At 35.9% G+C, this 22,969-nt stretch overlaps 1 protein-coding gene across 5 annotated transcripts in view; it reads right to left on the bottom strand.

Annotated features, from left to right (window-relative positions):
• Positions 1-22,969, bottom strand: part of CNKSR2 (connector enhancer of kinase suppressor of Ras 2) — a 301,612-nt gene that overhangs the window by 39,531 nt on the left and 239,112 nt on the right. For all 5 annotated transcript variants that reach the window (XM_025373440.1, XM_025373441.1, XM_025373442.1 and 2 more), the window contains 7 exons: positions 22,385-22,433; positions 21,807-21,979; positions 17,341-17,414; positions 16,984-17,055; positions 10,817-10,884; positions 5,620-5,720; positions 2,882-3,428 (listed from right to left, as the gene is read on the bottom strand). In XM_025373440.1, the coding sequence (XP_025229225.1) occupies positions 2,882-3,428; positions 5,620-5,720; positions 10,817-10,884; positions 16,984-17,055; positions 17,341-17,414; positions 21,807-21,979; positions 22,385-22,433 (1,084 nt within the window). The remainder of the gene's footprint in view (positions 1-2,881; positions 3,429-5,619; positions 5,721-10,816; positions 10,885-16,983; positions 17,056-17,340; positions 17,415-21,806; positions 21,980-22,384; positions 22,434-22,969) is intronic.

Here is a 22,969-nt window from a genome sequence, read left to right as displayed (position 1 = left end):
ATAACTAGACCTTAAAGATTCTTTTGAAAACACTGGTTTTTAAAGCTGATGTTTCCTGAATACGGTGTTCATCAAATTGCCTACTCCTAAATATTAGAAATAGCAATGCAGAAAACCATCATTAGAACAAACATACATTTCATTGAATAATAAGCATCTTCCAGGAAAGCATGAATGCACTACTCTGATACAAACAGTCTGAAGTACATGGAGAAATCAAGTGGCAAGATTTTTTTTTTTTTTTTTTTTTTTTTTGAGACGGAGTCTCGCTCTGTCGCCCAGGCTGGAGTGCAGTGGCCGGATCTCAGCTCACTGCAAGCTCCGCCTCCCGGGTTCACGCCATTCTCCTGCCTCAGCCTCCCAAGTAGCTGGGACTACAGGCGCCCGCCACCTCGCCCGGCTAGTTTTTTGTACTTTTTAGTAGAGACGGGGTTTCACCGTATTAACCAGGATGGTCTCGATCTCCTGACCTCGTGATCCGCCCGTCTCGGCCTCCCAAAGTGCTGGGATTACAGGCTTGAGCCACCGCGCCCGGCCTAAGTGGCAAGATTTATGGAAAAAATACCCAGAAAGAAATGGGGCCTGAAAGATAGTGCAAGGCCACTTTCAGTGAAGCAGATCTGACTGAAATAGCAAGAAACGTCCCACAATATTGTACTGTAAAGACAAAAAGTACAATACCAAATTTACTGACACACTTACTAGGTCTGTTCTGTCTTATAACAATTATTCTACAGAGAGCCCACTGAAAAAGATGGAAAGCACTGAATAACTACCCACTTAACTCATCTGAAATGTAAAGAAAAAACCCAACCAACTTAGGAGTGCATCTATTTGGCTAAAAAATGCAATCTACTGAACAACAAAAAAGAGACTCTAGAAGAAAAAATTGAACGCTATCTAACTAGAGGTGCTTTGTGTGCTACTGGAAACCTGAAGAATGAGCAAGCATGGTGCCATATTTTCCCTTCATGTCTTAGGACACGCTTGCTTCTTTCTAGCCTTCCCTTATTCAATGACCAGGATGAACTCTTAAGTGCCTAACTTATTCAAAACAAGACAACATTAGTGACTTAACCTGTAGGAATGATGAAATGTTTTCTGAACAGAATTCTCTATTTCAGAGGGCTGTGCCTAATTTCAACACAGTTTATCTTAAAATGGCTGAGATAAAGTGTTTTCTCCAATATGTTTGTAAGAGAATAAATAAACCTCACATACTTAGTCACAGCAGTTGTGTAGTACCTGAATGACAGTTGAAATGAAGTTTCTAACTCATCTTTAAATTTTAGAAGACAATTTATTAATTTTAGTAATCTTTAAAATATTAAACATTACTATTATGCTTGCCAGAACTCCTGCAGAGGACTAACATGGCTCCTAAATATTTCTTCCATAAGAGTCTTCCATAAACTCTGATAGATGTGAATGTTGAAAGGGCTTGACAAGTAATGAATGGTAATTACTTTTCCTGTACTAACAACATACCTTTTATAGTGTTTCTCATGGAGATTGCAGCTAAAATATACTTCACATGGAAACTGCCCCAGCATATGAATTTTATTACAAGCAATTCTTATATTTTGTTGGTAGATAATATTAAATAGTGCAATGAAGATCCATACCATAAAGGGAGGTCCACTGTATTTTCTTGTCAATCATTTCCAAAGAGACTATCATTTTAAATGAGCCAAGCTTAACACTGACATGGGGCTCTTGACCTGTCGGTAATCTGTGCACTTTGAGATACTTTTCCAGTTGTGATGAAGAACTTACACTAATATATCCTGTAATCAAAGTCCCATATATTTGTAAAATGGTCTGAGGGCTACATTCTGCTTTCATCTTTTAAAAAGAGAAGTCTATTGCCCTAGGGGTACCAAACAAGTAACTGTGATTTCATCACCATTTGCTCAAGTTATCTGCATTAATTGACCGAGACTACATTTTGAATAAAGAGATGTGAACAGTTTTATACTATTTCTTCTATATATTTTGTTTTGGGCATTTTATGTTCAGGACTTATAGCCAAACCTAGATTTTCTTTCTTACTAAAATAACTGAGTTGTAGCCTTTCCCTTAAACCAGCCTGGGTTTCTGGACTGATGTGTCACGTTAGTAATAAACAGAGGCTTGGTATGGCATGTTGAATAAAGAACTTAATAACCAGTAAAGATATTCTTAATGTCAACAAGACAGAGGGTTACTTCATTGACTTGTCTTTTAAGAGTTGATTCACATAAATTGAGCTTTATAATCAACATACATACCAAGAAAGTAGATGGATGCTTTTGGAAAATTGGTTTCTAGAAACAAGTTCAGCTATTTGGAGTTGAAAGAAATGTTATGTCAAATCTCTCCTTGGAAAAACTATCTTTTGGATTTTTCCTTTAAATCTTCTGACAATAAAAAGGAAAGATAAATATGTATATGTATAGATGTGAGTGGGTGTGTGTGTATATTCATTTGTTCAACCAAGGCTCTGCTAACAACCTGCTTGAAACATTTATAGTTTCTTAACCCAACTCAGGGGGCAACCACTGTGGGCCAGTGAGATGGTGCATGCTATTGAGAATAAAGTAGATAACAGAAGGAAGGAAAAAAAACCACCATTAACCTTAAAAGGCAAATGGCTTAGTTGGAGAAAAAAATTATTTGCTCCAGCTGTAGGTATCTTGGGATATAAGCTTCATTACTCATCTTGTTTTCCCAAGTTACTGAAGTTCTGAAAGTAGGTCACCAAGGGAGACCTAACTTACTATATAGCAATACTATTATTTTAAGAAAAAAGGGAAGCAAGATTCTATTTTTTTCAAATAAGAAGTTTGAAAAGGTTAGGACTTTGTGTATACAGGCTAAGAATCTCCAGAAACATACTTACTTTTTTCTCCTATGTTTTCCCCTGCTGCCTCCCCTTCCTCCTCCTCCTCCTCCTCCTCTTCCTCCACCTCTGGGGGTTGCACGTCATCCTGTGGGTCACAGGCACTAACTGGAGCATTCAGACAGCAATGGTTGAACCCGCTATCTCGAGGCAGAGTAAAACTTCGAGGCTTGCCCCCATTTCCATTTAGCACTTGCATCCTCTCACTCTCAGCTAAGGGGTACGGCCCATAGTGATCCTGCAGGTGGCATTTCTGAGTTGGCAGGGTAGACTGCCGTCTGTGCTCTGGGGAGATGGCTGCAGAGTCAGAGAAGACAGAATCCTCCAGGGGCAGAGTCTGAAGATAGTGTAAGCCTGAACTTGTCAGTGGCGTCTCAATTAAATCCTGCCAGGAGCGGCGCTGACTGGCTGTCTTGCGAATGGGAGACACTGCACTGCTCCCAGTTACTTCCTGGCGAAACTCCTCATGAGAAGACTGAGACTGAGAAGTCTCCGTGGAGGAAAGTCGGCTATGTTTTGCTTCCACATAAGGACTGGCGCAACTCATCTGTAGAAAGGAGCCCCTGATTAGTCTCTACCAAAATAACAGACCACTTCTATTCCAAGGAACACATTCGGTTTCCACCAGGTAATATTTAAGTAGATGAACTCTTACGTAGTCAAGTTAATGACTAGGCAAGTTTGTAGACATCTCAAAGTTAGGCCCCAGCTTACATTTTAAGAGACAGAGACATGGATGTATTGAAATGCGGCTATACCAAGCTCTCATGAAAAATCTGACATATTAATGCATAATTTTACAACAATGAAAATATAAGAGTTAGTGCTTACATAAGAAAATTCAGCAACTACAAAAATTCCAAAGTTTAAAAACTCTACACATTTTGAGATCTTGAAGAAGTATTGTCCCTGGATTCATATTCCTGATTTCATGTAGCTTGGGGTTGGGGACAAGGAGAGAGTCTTTTGGATATGAGAACAGGTTGCCTATAAAGCGACAGAACCCTTCCTTTTCTTCATAGGAGAATGTCTGCTCCTATGGGTGCCAGAGAAAAGCTGTCTGATGGTCTTACTTTCTATGGGGTTAAAAATGTTAGGCAGGATGAGATTATACCTTGCTGGGGATTACCATTAGCCTTGAGCATAGATGCTGCAGGGCACATAAATATAAAAGAAAAATGGAATAGTTTTATCCCTGGAATTTAAAGTTTGGGACTATATGTTATAGCACAAAACATAACCAAAAAAGGACTGGCATCAAGTGAACACTGTAAAATAGTTGCAGGCACCTCTACTGCCACAAGCCTTACTCTAGCTCTGGGGACTAACAAACACACCAGCCCAGGCTGAGCCTGATTTGTTAAATGTGATCATCACAAACAGGGCTGAGGTGGCAGCCAGGACATGCCTGACTGAGGTGAAGCTGCATACCACCCCTCCTGGTAAAGGAGGAGAAGTTACTTGGCATCCTCTGTGGGCAGTCAGTTACCTTCCCACATGTTAATAATAATATGAATAGTTTTCTTCTTGAAATTCACAAATTGCCATGTTTAAGCAGCTGTTCAGTGAAGATGCTGTTTCCTATTCTTCCTCTTTTATAGATATTTTAAAGAAATTATCCAGATCCTGAGGTTTTAGAAAAAGAGAGAAAATATGAATTATCCCCCTGGAGTAGTACTGAGATGGAATTAGGTTGGCTGTTGTTGTCACCTAAATCCAGCTTCTATTTCCTATGTGGAAGACTTAGTCCCAAGATAGGCAGAATTGATTCTTATGGTAATGTGACCATGGAATATTATTATTACTATTATTATTTTGAGACACAGTCTCACTCTTTCACCCAGGCTGGAGTGCAGTGGTGTGATCTCAGATCACTGCAACTTCCACCTCCCAAGTTCAAGCGATTCTTGTGCCTTAGTCTCCTGAGTAGCTGGGATTACAGGCGCCCGCCACCACACCTGGCTAATTTTTATATTTTTAGTAGAGACGGGGTTTCACCATGTTGGCCAGGCTGCTCTTGAACTCCTGAGCTCAGGTGATCCACCCGCCTTGGCCTCCCAAAGTGCTGGGATTAGAGGCATGAGCTACCATGCCTGGCCTGACCATGGAATATTATTGTCTAAACTGGAACACTACTGAGACACTCTTGGTAATTCTGATGGGAAAGGGACATAAAGTGGGATAGTCCCAAGTAAACCAGCTGTTTATCCTATTAAAAGATCAAAGTATAGTCTATACACAGAGTAATTTACAGAGAATTGTCTGACACGCCATACGAACATATACATTAAACCAGGTCCCATGGCTGCTGAGAAAGCTACATGCAAAAATATCTTCAATATAGTTATAATATTAATTTTTATGAGTTCATTCTAAAGGACATAGGAATAAACTTTATTAGTGTGGAATAAATAAGGTCATTTTATATATCTTTTTCTAAGAAAACTTATTTGTTGTTGATTATCTCCACAAAGCCTACCTTAACACAAACAGTATATTTTGTTAATAAAAGTGGTGACATACTTATTCTGCCTGGAATCTGTAGTGACTGTTTTTCCTGGTTAAATATTCTTTGTATACTTAAAAAAATTAGCTTATTGATTTTAGACTCCCAGTTTTCTTTTCCCCTGAGAAACCTGAAGTTTGATATGCAATCTACTGCATATGTTTTTAACATACAAAAGGATGTTTCAGGTCAAAGAATCTGGTGATAAGTAATGTTCTTGTTGCTAACTTACCGAGGGAGGTCGTGGGTATGTATCATATGGGGGTGGAGGGCTATCCTGTTTTGGTGTTGATGGAGTATCTGCTTCTTCCTTGTCACTCTCACTCCAGTAATCTGAAAATTCACAGACATGGATATGTCAACATTCTACTAAATGCTTCTAGTCATATTTTCACAAACATAAACTACCCTTTAAAAAAAGGAAATTTAAATTCGGTTCCGACATCATGTTCCCCAGCACTACCTTACCCTTGGCCTACCAACTTTTATTTTCAGTTGAGTTTTGAGGAGAAAGTAAGTGTACAATCACCTAATTCTAACTTCCTTTTAAAGCAAGCAGTTACATGCAGCCATAATTTTAGAAAGTTAAGAAAAACGTACTGCATGAGCCCAATCAGGTTTAGGGTACCTTAGATTTCAGATCCAATTATTCTGAAGCTTCAATTAATGAATGATACCACATGATGCCTCTTAAAGGTATATAATTTTATCTTAAAGGTACTCAAAGAAAAGCAATACATACATTGCTGTAGATCTCTACAGATATAAACAGCTCTAAAAATAATGCTCTCAATTCTCTTCTCTGGCTTCAGTTCACTGATTATCTAACAATCACTGTTTCCAGACTCATGCTGACATGAATCTCTATAACACCATACTCCTACCTCTCCTTGGAAACACATGGCACATTCTGATTCTTGCCAAATGCAAAAGGGCAAATCTGCTGATGTGGGCTGCAAGTTCTAAACTTCCAGAACTACTTAAAAGGGTAGCGAATGTACGCAGCTAGACAAAGTGACTTGGCAGACCTCAGGCAAGAGGGAGGGGAAAGAACTCTGAGAGATAAATTCAAATTACTAGAGTAAGTCAAATGCAGCAAAAGGAGGCCAATAATTGGAATCTGTTCCAGTAATATCCCATCCACCCTGTAACTGCTGGTTTTATTCTTTATATGATTTACAAGAAAAAAAACCTGAAGTATTATCCATCAGTTTCAGATGATAAGAAAAAACGTATTATAACAAAAGTCTCCTTATTCTTATGAAAATTTAAATCACAAAAGAATCATCACAAGGCTTAACTAATATTCACACTTAGGTGAACAATCATGGCATGTGTATTTACAGGAACGCCTCTCCACCCATGAATTCCCATACTGTAATATTTTTATACGGTTTCCCTGCAGTGCTGATTAATATTAATGATAATCACAGCAAATATACATTAAGAAATTACTATATATCAAATAGAAAGTAATAGATCTGGGATTTGAACTAAGAAACTGCCTTACCCTAAAGTTCTGGAGACTAAGTTGCTGGGACTCTTGTAAAGTATAGCAGAAGAGTTTGATGTGTATATTGATGAACATTTTATCCCCCTATCTCCTCCTGCTATATACCTCTGGCTACTGTGAACATAAATTCTTCAGCAAAGGAAGTTGGAAATAAAATACATTCTCAATTATATTCAGGCCTCAAAATACAAAGACTCTGAAAATTCTATTTCTGCTTTAGTTATTCCCTTTGAGTAAAAGATAAGCAAAGGCTAGTTAATCTTAATTTGATATCTATTTTTTTCCATTGGTTCATGCCAGTGATAGCCAGTATACCAAGTGTTCCCTCAAATATGAATTGGCACAGTTGCCCAGAAATGGACCCAGCAAATGATGGTGGAAAAACACATGAACTATATAGTCAGACAGGTGTAGCTTTGACTCTTAGCTAGACCACTTACCATCTTGGTGTTCTTGTGGTGGTTAACCTCTCTGAGTCTGTTTTGTTATCTGTAAAAGGGGTCTAATAATAACTGCTTTTCAGAGTTGTGTGTGTGGGGGCACTAAATAAGGTAATATATATTCAAGTGCCTTGCATCTTGATAACACTCAATAAATATTAGAATTGCTTATCTTCTTGGGTGTATTTGTAGTAGCATGACAGGACAGTGTGACCCAGATCACATAAGCGATAAATGCCTGGTGTTCTTCTTCTTAGACCTAAAGTTTTTCTTGTAGCAAGGCCCAGCAATGAAAAGTAAAATCTGGAGTCCTGGGGCCTGGGTTGGGTAGTTTTGTGAGAGTTTGAAATACTACTGGGAAATCACTCTGTAGGTAAATGGAATAAACAAACCCGCCCCTGCCAAGGAAAGATCACCCTGCCGGTATTCTTCCTACTATTTTTAGGAACTGTGGCACCTGTGCAGAGTACCTCCTTGATGTTTGCACTGATACCTTCAAGGCGTTAATAACTCAAGTGGTCCTTATTAGCACACTAAGGAGATGATCACGATTTTATCAAAGGTTCCATAGCTGTCACTACAAGTGACAGATTTTGGAAGGCTCCTTCTCTACTTTTTCCTTCTCGTTAAATTAGGAAGAATTTTAGTCCCACTATTTGATGGAATTCTTGGTTTATTGAAAAGCATCATCAATCCAAAGTTTTCTTGGGTTGCCTAAGAAAAGGCTGAAATACTACTTTGCAAATTAGTTTTTTTTTTTCTTACACTAAGCTGTATGTCTTTGAGAAAGCAACGTCAGAGAAGAGGCTACATAGAAATTTTAGTTAGGCTCTTTTGGGTTTGTGTGGAAAATTAGAGACACACTGTTGCTTAGAGGATGAAAACTAGTCTGATTTTTATTCTAATAGCAAATTAATTTATTTTTCTTAGCTGTCTATATAGCACAAATTAAATGGATACTTTTAATGTCTCTTTCAATGATACACAATTTTATAAGCACTCATGAAAAAGCAGTGCCATCACTAGAAGAGGAAAACTTCTACTTTATTTTCTCATGTTGACACAAAAGGATGATTTGAAAAAAAAAGACTTTTTCATTTAGAACTGTCAAAGAAATACAATATATTTCATTCATTTTTGTGTGTGATTAAGGCTTTAAAAAGACCTTATGTGTGACTGAAAATAATGTCATGAATGTCTTTCTTGAAGCTGGAAAAAATACAAAAATGATCAGTAGACAATTAGCCAAATTATTATCTTGGTGGCTGAATTTAGTGTAATTCTGTTTTCTCTAAGTACAACAATGGATGTTGAAAGAGAACCCCACATCTTTTATACTTCTGTAATCAAAGATAGCAATTCACTAAATTTTTATTTAAGTCAATGAAAGAGTCACTTCTAAGCTGTACTGGCTATTTAGATGGAAACAGTATCTGGCAGCTATGTCCTTGCATCTTGGAGAAATATTCCCAGTCCTCAAACAGCTATATTTTGTATTAAGCTTATCTTCATTACTTAGAATGGTACTCAGAAGATATAACTCTACTCAAATAACTCTACAGAAGTGTGAAGTAGATAAGTGCATCTAGTAGTTTTCTACGTGGAATACCATGCAACCTAATCATTCAGGAGGTAAGAAGTCTAATATGTTTCTGACCTATGCTAAAGTGACTGAGGAACACGCACTCTATGTGGAAATCAAAATTATTTCAGAGATTCTGGATGTATTGCATTAGCAAGATTCTTGTTGCATTAAATTGTAACTACTAGCTTCTGCCTATGATTTTCTACTCACATGATAGACCAATACATCATGAATCCACAGACTAAATACTTTTTGGAACCTGCATGTCCAATATAACTATATAACTTACCAGTTATTTCATCCATAATAAAATTTGGCTATATAATACCAAGTACAAAGGAAATTCACTAAAATCAAGATGAAGCTCAGGTTCATAGTAATGCCAAGTAATAAAATACAGAAGTTAAGCCTAAGAACCAAGCTCCCTTATATTTATGCAAATTGAGTCAAAGATTCATTTTCCTATCAGTACATTGCCCACACAATGTCTTTAACAAATCAGAAAAATATCTATAAACACTTTTAGAGAACTGTTTTATTCCTTTTAAAGAAATTTGTAAAGGAAGACTAATTTCTTTTCAGTACTCTTACCATAAATTTAGGCCTATGCAATATATAGTCTCTACTACATGGCCTGCAAAGCCCAAAATATTATTAGGTTATTTACAGAAAAAATTTACTAATCTGTGCTTACACATTTGCTGACATACTGGTTTTGGCATCTGGCTGTCTTTTTTACATCTTTAAAATCTTTAGTTTTCAGATGTTTTTTTAAAAAAGAGTTGGCTGAAGGCCGGGCACAATGGCTCATGCCTGTAATCCCAGCACTTTGGAAGATGGGCGAATCGCTTGAGCCCAGGGGTTCGGGACCAGCATGGGCAACATGGCAAAATTCCATCTCTACAAAAATCAACAAGCAAAAACAAAAACAAAAATTAGCCAGTTGTGGTGGTGCATGCCTGTGGTCCCAGCTACTTAGGAGTCTGAGGTGAAAGGATCGTTGAGCCTGGGAGGTCGAGGCCGCAGTGAGCCAAGATCAAGATCACACTACTGCACTTCAGCCTGGGCATTGGAGCGAGACCGCATTTCAAAAAAAAATAAAAAAATAAAAAAAAATAAACACCTGGTTGAGATTTTACTCTAAGTCTAAAAGGAAACAGAAGGCTTTTAGAATCTCCACATCAATAAACTGGCTATGCCCACTGAAGACACAACTATGAATAGGTTTGTGTTTATAAGTGTGTCAGTCTATGGATTCTTTTAACAGATAATTTCAAAAACCTATTTATGTTTCCAAGGGATGTACAATAAACACCCTTTGGGAAATGTGAAGCCACCTAAGAACAATGACCACAGCTTTTGTTCTTAAGATTTCAATTCTGCACCATAACACTGTGTTTCATAAATCTGAGGTCAGTACCAAGGCAAATTGCATAGGATCACAGAGTTAGTAACAGAGCTGAAGAACATAACCAAATGAGAAAATTTATGAAAGAAAAGATCATTCATCTCATTTATTTGCGTAAAAGGCCACTTAAATGTCTATAAAACTGCTAAATAGTAAAAATTGCTCACTGCTAAGGATCTGGACTTGGTTCAATCATAAGACCTATTATAGACTTTTTCCATTTTTAAGATTTTGTTTCTTCATAGGAACAAGACGGGAGGAGGGGGTAACAAATAGGAGAGAACTCCACATTAGCTGCTCCAAAAAATTTGAGCATTCAGTTCCTATCTATACAAGTTGTTAAACCTCACTTAAGTGCCTAGAAGAGAAATAAACAAAAATTGACATATGTATTTTCTCTCAAGTGATAGCAATGAATTTCTGTATAGGATAACTGCAGGAAAAAAAGTATAACATAATTATTTTTAAAAAGTATTCCTTTACCTTGTTCCTGCTTAATCCTCTCTCTTTCTGCATATCCTGCCGTCAGCATATTAATTCTGTTAAGCCACCTGAAAAAACAAATATTAAAATAAATAACATTGTAACCTAATTTCTTATATTTTACTTCCTAGAAACATTTATTTAAAAATGTCTAAGAATATATGGAATAATCCTACATATAAGATGTGTTCTTTGCTACTATTGATACATAGAATCTTTAATGAGATACAATTTGCTATAGTACAAATTGCTCCCACACCAAAGATGTTACTTCAATAGAAAAGTCTTGGGCAAAGCTGTTAATATCTGTAACATAAAGGGTTTGGAGATGACCAAAGCCATATTAATTCTATTGTTCCAAATGTAGAAGTACTCCAAATATTCCTGCTGTTCTGTTTCTTCAGAACAAATGCTCCTTTAGAGATATTTAAACATTATCAGGTTCAATTTATCCTGATGAGAGAAAAAAGTTATGAACCTTGCTTGTCAAAATAATAGTTTTATTATGAAATCATAGTTTTGATTAAGCTTATTTAACAATCTAACAGGAAACACATCTTGGGAGTACTTCAGACACTTGTCTCTAAATACAAGGGAATGGGGTTTTCCAAAGACACAATGAACTTACACAATTTTTAACATCTGTTTAGATCTTGAAAATGTATTTTCATGAGCAAGAGTAATTTAAAAATAAATCTCAGCTCTTTGCTCTTTCTATAGTGCTGCTATTGCCAATGTAGGGACTACCTAAAGCAAAGCAGTTTTAACATCTTTCTTTTGTCCCATCAGGGCTCTCCTTATGCTCATTATTTCAACTATTTACACTATCAGATTATCTAATCACAAGTCTTTAAACAACATGAAAATTTCCCTTTGGTCAATCCTGAGCCATAACCCATACACTTTCCCAAATCAGAAATTGAGGAAAAACCTGCATTTCAAGCTATCTTGAATATGTCCAGAATCACTAGTATGGTTAATGTCATTAAGCTGTGGAATAATCTGATCTAGATATATTTTTAATAAAAATTTGTCTTTGAGAACTTTTTCTCCTAAGACCTTTATCTTCCCTGTCAAGTGGAAGATCACATTCTTTGAAGTGACTCATATTTCATCATTTATGCCAAATGGTGTTAACTGTGCATCAGATACTTAGAATATCTTGAAAAGTGGGGAAAGTCGTATCTCTAACAGACAAAATCACATCTATGGAAATTTAAGCTTTAATTGTAAGAATAGGTCAATTAAAACCTAATTTTATTTGAGCAAAACCTACAATGTAATTATCACCTCAGGCACATTTGGGAAGTGAAGAAAGGACCGGAGTAGAACTGGAATAAAATAAAGATTATCAAATGAATTCAGTAGCACGATATATATATATATAGACACACACGCATCCAGAAAATTATAAACTACAAATCAAGAAGTAAACTTCATGACAATGTTTTAAAAATGACTCTAATCATTACTAAAAGTTCAGAGTTAAAATTCAGTCTAAGTTGATTTGCAGTGAAAAAGGGGTTAAATTTGTACTACAAGGCATATCTTACCACTCTTGGGAAAGACTGGCCTGGTGCTTTTGGGTGAAAATGATAATACCACTAAAGAAAAATTTATCATTGAATTGTAATCCACTGCCTTGTATTTAGTACTTTAAAAAATATCACTGAAGGCCAGGCGCAGTGGCTCACGCCTATAATCTCAGCACTTTGGGAGGCCGAGGTAGGTGGATCACCTGAGGTCAGGAGTTCGAGACCAGCCTCACCAACATGGTGAAACCCTGTCTCTACTAAATACAAAAAATTAGCCAGGCATCGTGGCATGCACCTGTAATCCCAGCTATTTGGGAGGCTGAGGCAGGAGAATTGCTTGAACCTGGGAGGTGGAGGTTGCAGTGAGCTGAGATCGTGCCATTGCACTTCAGCCTGGGTGACAGAGCAAGACTCCATCACACATACACACATACAAAACAAACAAACAAAAAGCACTGAAATTTCATTTTATCAGAAATGTAAAGAACAATGAGGTCCTTATGAAATAAATCAGGAAACAAAAAAGGGGCTTGCTCAATTTTTCCCTTCAACAGCATTTATTAAGTGTCTGCTATGTGCTGAACAATAAGCTATGTTTTAGGGATACAGAAATAAATAAGACATAATTTCTGCCTTCAATTAACTCTAGATTTACTAAGTTTCATAACACAATTGAAAGAAGAAAAATTTTGTTCACTGAAGATAAACTGCTTAGAAAGTGTGTGGATATACTCAGGCCACTGTATAAGAGCCACAAGAGGCTAAATACAACACAATTGTTGGTGCTATCTTGGATAAACTTATCCTTTAGGCTTCAACTCGAAGATACTTACTGATTTGCTTGTTACAGTTACGATTTGGTATTTTAGGTTATTATGAAAGCAGACACATATGCATCAACTGATTCAAGCAATATTTATTAAGAGCCTATATGTGCCAGGTACCTGGGATACAGAGATAAAACAAAGTGCCTGCCTTCATGATTTCCATATCTTAGTGAGGGAGAAAAACAATAAACAGGGATACAAATAAAAATATGTGAAACAGTAGCAAATGCTATTTAAAAACAGACAAGCAAGCAAGTTAGAAAATTAGAATGTCAAAAGATGCTGTGGATGAGGGAAGGCTATTTTAGGTAAGAAGGTCAGAGACACAATATTGAATTTAGAATCTATTCAATATATTTATGAGGAAGTTATTTAATAGCAGGTCTAAATTCAGTCAGTACCTTAACATATCACCAATGCTTTAAAATAGGAAAATATAGGTAAGGGGATATTGAACCTATAGTAAACATGCAAAGGAGATATTCACAACTGACAAAGAATAATGTGTTTAGAGGGAAATAAGAGAAAGAACCATGGGAGAAATGTATAAATAATAATTATCAAATAGGAATTGGTGGGTCATCACAATTACAAGAACATATGTACTGACATGGTAAGGAATATATAGGCCAAACAAATTCAGTAAATAAGTCTTCAGAATACTTGAGTAATATGATGTTTTGTTTTATCCCCATAGATTTTACACAGACCAGAAAAAAATCAGTTTTTAATGTTTCAGTGCTTATTTCTGATGAAACGGATGAATAGTAGTGGGGTGCCTAAAAGTGTTTTTGCAAATTACCTCACAATCAAACTTCCTGCTTCTCAAAATAGAAGGTGATATTTTAATATTCTATGTGTATGTGTATGTATACACATACATATATACATATTTATTGTGTATATATATGTGTATGATTTTACAGAAGAAAATTAAATGTAAGGATAACTTTTTTTTTTTTTTTTTGAGACGGAGTCTCCCTCTGTCGCCCAGGCTGGAGTGCAGTGACCAGATCTCGGCTCACTGCAAGCTCCGCCTCCCGGGTTCACGCCATTCTCCTGCCTCAGCCTCCCGACTAGCTGGGACTACAGGCGCCCGCCACCTCGCCCGGCTAGTTTTTTGTATTTTTTAGTACAGATGGGGTTTCACCGTGTTAGTCAGGATGGTCTCGATCTCCTGACCTCGTGATCCGCCTGTCTCAGCCTCCCAAAGTGCTGGGATTACAGGCTTGAGCTACTGCGCCTGGCCAATAAGGATAACTTTTTAACACCAATTACTAGGTCCTGTCACCACCAGCATTACATTTGTTTTTTTTAAATGAGGAACAGAAAAATATATTTCTCTGAAACATGGTGTATTTTCATAAGAAGTAGGTATGATATTAAAAAATGAAATAATCACATAAATTATGTATTTATAATAATTATTTTTATAAATATATCATCTCTTGAAGACTTAGATACATGCTTCTAAAAGATTACATAAAGAACAAACCAACACTCAGATCATCTTGCTGTTATGTAACAATCAGGTGACTTGACAAAGCTGTAGGTGGGTGTTCCTCCCCGTCATTAATTCTCTGTGAATATTTTTAGCACCAACTCTTTTCCCCTTCTATTAACAAGTAATTAAAAATTTTCCCATTGAAAGTAGACATTAGGAATAGGGTTACTTTTTAGAAAGCAAAATTCAAAGAAAACAATAAAAATCAATTTTAATTAAATTAAAATAACATTTAGTATTTTGGGACAATTAAATTCTTAAAGTTGTAGTGTGCCATGGCAGCCTTTACATAAAACAGCACTTTTAAGTGTGTAATGTGGAGATGGCCTTTTTTATGTTTCACTTTTTTTCTTTGACCTATTGCTTAGAAAACCAACAAAATGAACCGCATAAATTTGGTTTAGTTTCTGCGATATCCCGAACCAGATACAGCCACAAAATATTAGGAAAGAGCAGTGACATCAGCATCCTTTTGAAGCTATTGCTAAAAGGATTTTATAGTTCATAAAATGTACTTTTAAACAGGCAACTTCTAAGCTTAAAAAGATCCCAATTAGCATGTATCATGAATGATTACATTGTATTAATTCTTGGAGTTGGCTGGGTTCTAGTGCATAAGATAGGATACGCTCACGTATGCCACTTAATTTCAGTGTGGTCATGATGAAAATTCTTCACATTTATCCCAAGGGTATTGAGCTTAACATATGGTAAAATGGATAGTAAGTACTAGAACAGTGGAATTATAAAATAATTACAACAGAAAATGGAGCATCACACCTCTCTCTCTCCATGTGAATGTGAATAAATATTTTCATTTTGAGAATAAGGAGAAAAAACTTAAAATTTTATAGCTTAGTGTGAAATTTCAAGGATAAGTTATATGAATTAAGAGAAGATTATGGAAACTATATGAAAGGCTCAATTCCTTTATTAGTAATAAAAGTTTTAATCAAGTGTTCTCAACACCACCTTTATTTGCCATTTCCTTGTATTCATATCCTTGCTTTGAAAAAAAGACATGCTTGTATTCCCAAATGTCAAAGAACAAGATTATTTATAAAAAGACATTAAGTGTTCATTTAGTACGTTCAAGAAATTTATGCAGCTACACAGTTTTGTGCTTAAAAATGCCTGGGTACAATTGTTTTAGAGAAAGGTAAATGGAGTAAGAACCCAAAGTATATAAAAGGAATATATATTAATAGTAAACATTTATATAGCACTTATAATTTAGCAGGCACTGTTATAAGTCCTTTATGTATGCTTATTTACTCCTTATAAAAGTCTTACTGATAGGTGTCATTATTATTTTCACTTTATTAAAGGGCCAATACCTCAGCATAGAGAGGTTTAGTTTCTTGCCCAAGGTCTCACAGCTAATCAGTATAGAGCTGAGATTGGGCTGATTATTATCCCCACCTACCTCTTGTATAGATTGGACAATACTATATTGGAATGAAGAGGTCGTGTTCTTTGTCCAAGGTTGTACAGCTAGTAAGTGGTAGAGCTGGGATTTAGAGAGTCTGGTTGCAAAGTCCATGCTCCTGACCATGATGCTATGCTGCCTCTCCCTAACTGAAGGCAGGTTATATTTGTAATATGTACTGGCTAGTAAGTTATAGAAAGGGGAAAAATTTTTAATCTTTAACTCAATTTCTATAATTCTAGAAAAGGAAGAGGGGAAAGGAAAGAGAAAGGAAGAAAGCACAAAATTCATAAAAGCCAAAGTATTAACATGAAGCAGAATGTGGTAGGTGATGAGAAAAGAAAAAAATATATACATATAGGTTTTCCCTGAGCCACCGAATAACCATTGAGTCATCTGATTTGTTGGTTGTATGGCCCTGTCAGGTGAAAGATGAAAAGTGACAGCAAGAAATACTAATTTTTCTTAGGCCTGAATTATTGAGATGAATATTCTGTCGAAAATACTCAGTACTTGAAAAAGTCAGCTTTTTTGGTAGATATCTCTTTTTCCTCCATCTGGGAGTAAATTTTAAGACATATTTTTGAAATGAACTGAAAAAAAATCCCCTTTTTTGGTGGTAGATTTTTGGGGTCTGTATATGGTCTCTATTACCTTTTTGGTAAACTTGACAAAAATATTTAACAAGTTTATTTTGACTTTTTAAACGATGTTCTTTAAAATTAGATATGGCTGCATGGAGCTAGTCTGGGTCTATTTTATTTTAAAATGATCGATCTAAAAACTTCAGTGACATTATTCTGTAAGCATTACTGTAGAAAATTTAGAATTCTAGGACTCACTGACCTTCTACATATTCTGAAATAATTTACCTGTTCATATCATCAAGATGTTCAGCGGCAAAATAAAAGCTTTTGATTTTAGGATGACAGGCTTTGAATGCACTGCAAAAGTAAACAAAGCACATTTATTACAATTGGGAAATAAGTTTGAAACAAATAATTCTGATGGGCACAATTACCTCAACATCTAACCCGAGTTCACATATATAATGCTTCTATCATGGTGACAGAAATCAGTAAAAAGTTCAACTTTTCTGCCCACAAAACTGCTTTCTTATTACCTCAATGTGAAAACATTAAATGAGCAACCTATAATTTAAAAGCTGGAAATTAAAAAAAAAAAAAAAAAAAGCTATCGTTCCCTCTTCCCAAATAAAATCAACTTACTATTTTTTGCGGCATTCACTGGCTCTATCAATTTTAAATTCAGGCAGACTGATGAATCCTTCTGCTTTTTCATCCTAAAGTGGCAAGACTCTTGGTTAGGTTATTATATACAAAGGTGTGAAGGTAGTGATACTCTATAACTATGGCTTAAATATCTGTACTAATAAATCTGTTCCTTTAATTCCTTAAATTTGATATTTTAGAGATAAGAATTTGATGCTTACCTGTTGTATTCCATAAATTGAAGATATATTTTGAACACTTAGAATACTACTAATTAAAATATGCATAGAACTTCTAAAAAGTGTTTTTCATATTAAAATGAGAATGGAAAATTCTTTAATTCTCAAAGTGGAATGTGTTTTATAACTTATTTTCTGGTACATATAAAATAAATGTAGTCCACTTTTGTAATTCACCATTTTCTATTATTCGTAATGTTCAGATGTAAAATATAGGGATGTTTACTGATTCAATTTTCCTCCAACAAATCTCTTATCAAACTTGATTTTCTCTAATTATATAACAATGATCTTTTATTTAATTATTTTTAACTTTTAGGTTCAGGGGTATACATGAAGGTTTGTTATACAGGTAAATGTGTGTCACAGGGGTTTGTTGTACAGATTATTTCATCACCCAGGCACTAATCCTGGTACCCAATAGTTATTTTTTCTGCTCCTCTCCCTCATCTCATCCACCCCCCTCAAGTAGACCCCAGTGTCTGCTGTTCCTTTCTTTGTGTGCATTGAGTTCTCATCATTCAGTTCTCACATATAAGTGAGAACATGTGGTATTTGGTTTTCTGTTCCTACATTTATTTGCAAAGGATAATAGCCTCTAGCTCCATCCACATTCCTGCAAAAGACATAATCTCATTCTTTTTATGGCTGCATAGTATTCCATGGTGTATATGTACCACATTTTCTTTATCCAATCTGTCATTGATATGCATTTAGGTCGATTCATGTCTTTGCTATCATGAATAGTGCTGCAATGAACATTCACGTGCATGTGTCTTTATGGTAGAAATATTTATATTCCTCTGAGTATATACCCAGTAATGGGATTGCTGGGTGGAATGGTAGTTCTGCTTTTGGCTCTTTGAGGAATTGTCACAATGCTTTCCACAATGGCTGAACTAATTTATACTCCCACCAACAGTGTACAAGTATTCCTGTCTTCTCCGCAAGCTCGTCAGCATCTTATAACAATTATTTTGTGCATTCAAGAGTTTACAAATGAAATAGGTCAATTTGACTTTCAAATATCTGGCTTGGGGTACATGCTATATATAAAAAAATATATATATATACTTCCAGGTCATTTTTCACCTGGAAAATGGAATAAAATCCATAAAATCCTCCTTTCTCTAACGCTGGATGGAAAAACAAGATAGAAGAATTATCTAAACTATTATGTTAGATACGAGTTATCCCAACTAAGCTAAAACTATCTTTTGCTAAATGCTTTAATCATTGTATCCCTTCTCCTGCTCATGATCAAGCTCCTCTGAGTTTTACTATCTCTAACTTTTATTTGATCTGTGCTATATCCATAGCTCCTTATATATCAAGTTCAAATGAGATTATACTCCCATCCACTATTACAGAGAAAAAAAAAGAGATTCTCAATTCTTTTAGAGTGTATATTTGTATGAATGCTTTCACTGCTAAGCATCCATGCAAAACAAAAATCTGATGCTACTGACGGTGACTGAATGTGTGTGTTATGAAAAAGAGTAGTATTAAACTTTTTCAATATTTGAATATTTTTTATTCCAATCTTGGAGTAAGGACAATTTATTATTTTTATTTTTTATTTTTTTTTTGAGACGGAGTCTTGCTCTGTCGCCCAGGCTGGAGTGCAGTGGCGCTATCTTGGCTCATAGCAAGCTCTGCCTCCTGCGTCCATGCCATTCTCCTGTCTCAGCCTCCCGAGTAGCTGCGACTACAGGCACCCACGACCATGCCCAGCTAATTTTTTGTATTTTTAGCAGAGATGGGGTTTCACCGTGTTAGCCAGGATGGTCTCGATCTCCTGACCTCGTGATCCACCTGCCTTGGCCTCCCAAAGTGCTGGGATTACAGGCGTAAGCCACTGCGCCCGGCCAAGACAATATTTTTAAATCCTTTTCCCAACTTTAATTTCTATGTTATGTTACCCTTGACAGTCATAATGTAAACATTTAAAATTTTGAACAATTTAAAATATTTTGAGGTAGTTATTATCTCCTCATAATGATGTGATGAGGAATTTTTACATTTCTCCCAAAATATTATCATACTAAAGGTATTTCTTGCAATGTATACTGTAGAATTCTTCACTCATCTCTCACAAGGCTAACAGTAACAATAACTTGCTGAATGAAACTTAGTTCAACAAAAAGGGGCCACAGTTTTTCACCACTTAAACTTTGAAAGATAGCATATAATCTAGTATATGGGAGATAAACCTGCAAGTGACCTTACAATAAAGAGAAACATAGAGATACTATATCTTGATAACACTTGATTGGCATATAAAAAGTATTTAATATATATCTATTAAATGAAACTGTAGGTAAAATTATGGTTTGTTTCCTATATTTAAAATAAGACACACTTAGTGAAGCAGAGGATATTTTAGGTAATTGTGTGATTTGCCACAAAAATGTTAAAAGTACAGAAAACAACCAAATATTTTTATATAGGTGATATAGACATTTACATTAAATAGAAAAATATTAATTCAAGATTTTATAAATAAAATGAGAGGTTCCTTTGAAAAATTTTACTAATAGCACACATATTTTTTTGAGATAGGGTCTTGCTCTGAGTGCAGTGGTGCAATCATGGCTCACTGCAGCCTCAACCTCCCTGGCTCAAGCAATCCTCCTGCCTCAGCCTCTCGAGTAGCTGGGACTACCGACGTGCACCACCACGCTTGGCTAATTTTTTAATTTTTTGTAGAGACAGGGTCCCACTATGTTACCCAGGCTGGTTTCAAGCTCCTGAGCTCAAGTGATCATCCTGCCTTAACCTCCCAAAGTGCTGTCATTACAGGTGTGAGCCACTGGGCCCGGCCTACCATATGTTTATTGAACACTTAATATGTGCCAGGCATTGATTCATTTCATCCATATGGTAGTCCAGTGATAAGCATTATTATTACTCCCATTTTGCAGATGAAGAAACTATGGCACAGTAACTCAGGTGGTGTGATTTCTGAGTCTACTCTTAAACACAACATAACATTATATTATAACCTGTCTAAGGAATATAAAATTATCTAGATATTATGTGTTATAATCATAGGCATAATAATGTTGTTAAATTATATTTCAACAATATTCAAATGCAAATTGATGAATGTCTTAACATAATAGTATTGGACTATTCACCCAGCAAACTACATTAAACCATGTACATTTTTTTATAAAATAAGGTAATAGCAGAAATCATTGTTTTAAAAAACTAATAAAGTGGGCCGGGCGCGGTGGCTCACGCCTGTAATCCCAGCACTTTGGGAGGCCGAGGCGGGCGGATCACAAGGTCAGGAGATCGAGACCACAGTGAAACCCCGTCTCTACTAAAAATACAAAAAATTAGCCGGGCGCGGTGGCGGGCGCCTGTAGTCCCAGCTACTCAGGAGGCTGAGGCAGGAGAATGGCGTGAACCCGGGAGGCGGAGCTTGCAGTGAGCCGAGATCGCGCCACTGCACTCCAGCCTGGGCGACAGCGCGAGACTCCGTCTCAAAAAAAAAAAAAAAAAAACTAATAAAGTGAACTAATAGATGGCTATAGCAAAGGAATAAAAGCAAGCGCAGAATAAAGGGAGTATCAACAAATGCTTTTGGCATATCTGTCAAGATATGTAATAAGTTTTGATATGACTACTCTGGATATAAATCTGTTGTACTAAAAACCCCCATAAAATCATAAGAATAATTTAAATGTATTATATATATACCCCTCATTGGGCCAAATGAAATGAATACTTACAGATTTTCAAAACTAGTCTACTAGATCATTTTTAAAGAAAATGGAAATAAATTCAGGTGATATTAGTTTGCTTAAATTAGTAAAGGGCTTCCCCTTCCCCACTTCTAAAAAAAGAAAAAAACAGAAAAAAGTGTAAAATTTTGAACAAAAGCAAGATATTTAAAAATTAATGTCAGATTTCCACATGTAATCCTTCTAGTTAAGCTACTGCTTGGATTAGCTTAGCATTTTTATTTAGCTATACAGAATTTTACTACATTTTATCTGTGTTTCAGATATGTTGCTATATTAGCATAATTGAGACATCTATCTTTCCAGAACCCCAACATGCAATCATTTTAAGAGGGTGGATTGAAAAATGCCTAGCAGAAGTCTACTGAATTGGCCTTAAGGTGATTATAAGATTTTAAAATATAAGCCTCAAAATGGTTCTTTTGATTAAAGATAGAGAATGGACGAGAAAACAAAATGTGCTTTATCTTACCTCCTCATTAATGTACCAATAAAGGGATGCATCCTTTAGGACAAACCAATATTTCTTCCATTTCTGTGAAAAATAACTCTTTGCATCTTTCTTTTTCCAAAGCCAGCCTTCACAGTCACCACGGCCAAGATCTTTGCAAGAAATTCGTCTTTTGCTCTTGCCTGCTATAGGACCTAAAGGGTGGAAATGCTCTTTCAATTTTGTAAAAGATATGAAAGTAGAGGATTAATCTATAGATACCAAAAAGAAGTATGAGTACTTCACAACCTTAAAAATTCTTTTTATATTGTATTAGACTAGAAAAATATAAAAATCTTTAATAGTTTTCCCTCACATAAGTGACACACATCTTAATCAGAAATATGTAACACCAGTCTCAAAACTTACTGAGATCATTTGTTGTAAAAGGTACCTTGTATTATAATTGAATTGAAGAAGAAGCTGGCAGCTTTCACACTAGGGGGTTGTGCTCTTCTAAACCACACTGGGCTCAGGCAAGAAAGAGGGCATGGATGAAGTGTGCTGGGGATTATCAAAGAGCAAAATAAGCAGGTAAAGGTTTCATTTCCTTTTCTTACCTTTGTTTTTCTTCTTTGATTTGTGCTGCAGTGAGGACTGCTGAAATGTCTGAAATCAAAGATAAAAAGAATGTTAGCTGATACTCAGGGTGTGATCCAGAGGACCAGCATGCTACACAGAACTCTCAAGAGCCAAATGATGACTCTAAACTCTGTTAGAGGAAGTACTTTTTCCCTGCAAAGCCTCAAAACAAATTTGTATACATCATGTCACTTAACTGCCTAATCTCCTGTGAAGCAAGAAAGGATATTATATTTACCCGTATTTTGTAGGCAGAGAAATCAGGGCACAAAGCATTTGGTAAAACTAAAGGCTTTTATAACACACACTACTTTGTACCTTTTCAGGAATATACTGTGCTTTGTCAGACAGTATCTCATTTGAGCCTCACAAAATCTAACAAAGCAAGCAGGAAAACATGATTATCCCTTGTTCACATGAAGTTCATTCTATTACATAAGCCACCACCACCTACTGATCTCCTACTTCCTTAGTCCCTAAATATTTCAGCACTTGGAACAATATTTTCTTCTAATGCCTACTTCTGTCACTATTATTGGTGACTAATCTTCATGTAGATGATG

This window comes from Theropithecus gelada, chromosome X (assembly GCF_003255815.1).
Source record: "Theropithecus gelada isolate Dixy chromosome X, Tgel_1.0, whole genome shotgun sequence".
Lineage (NCBI taxonomy): Eukaryota > Metazoa > Chordata > Mammalia > Primates > Cercopithecidae > Theropithecus > Theropithecus gelada.
The sequence above is the reverse complement of the archived record's forward strand: the minus strand, read 5'-3'. Positions and strand labels throughout refer to the sequence as shown.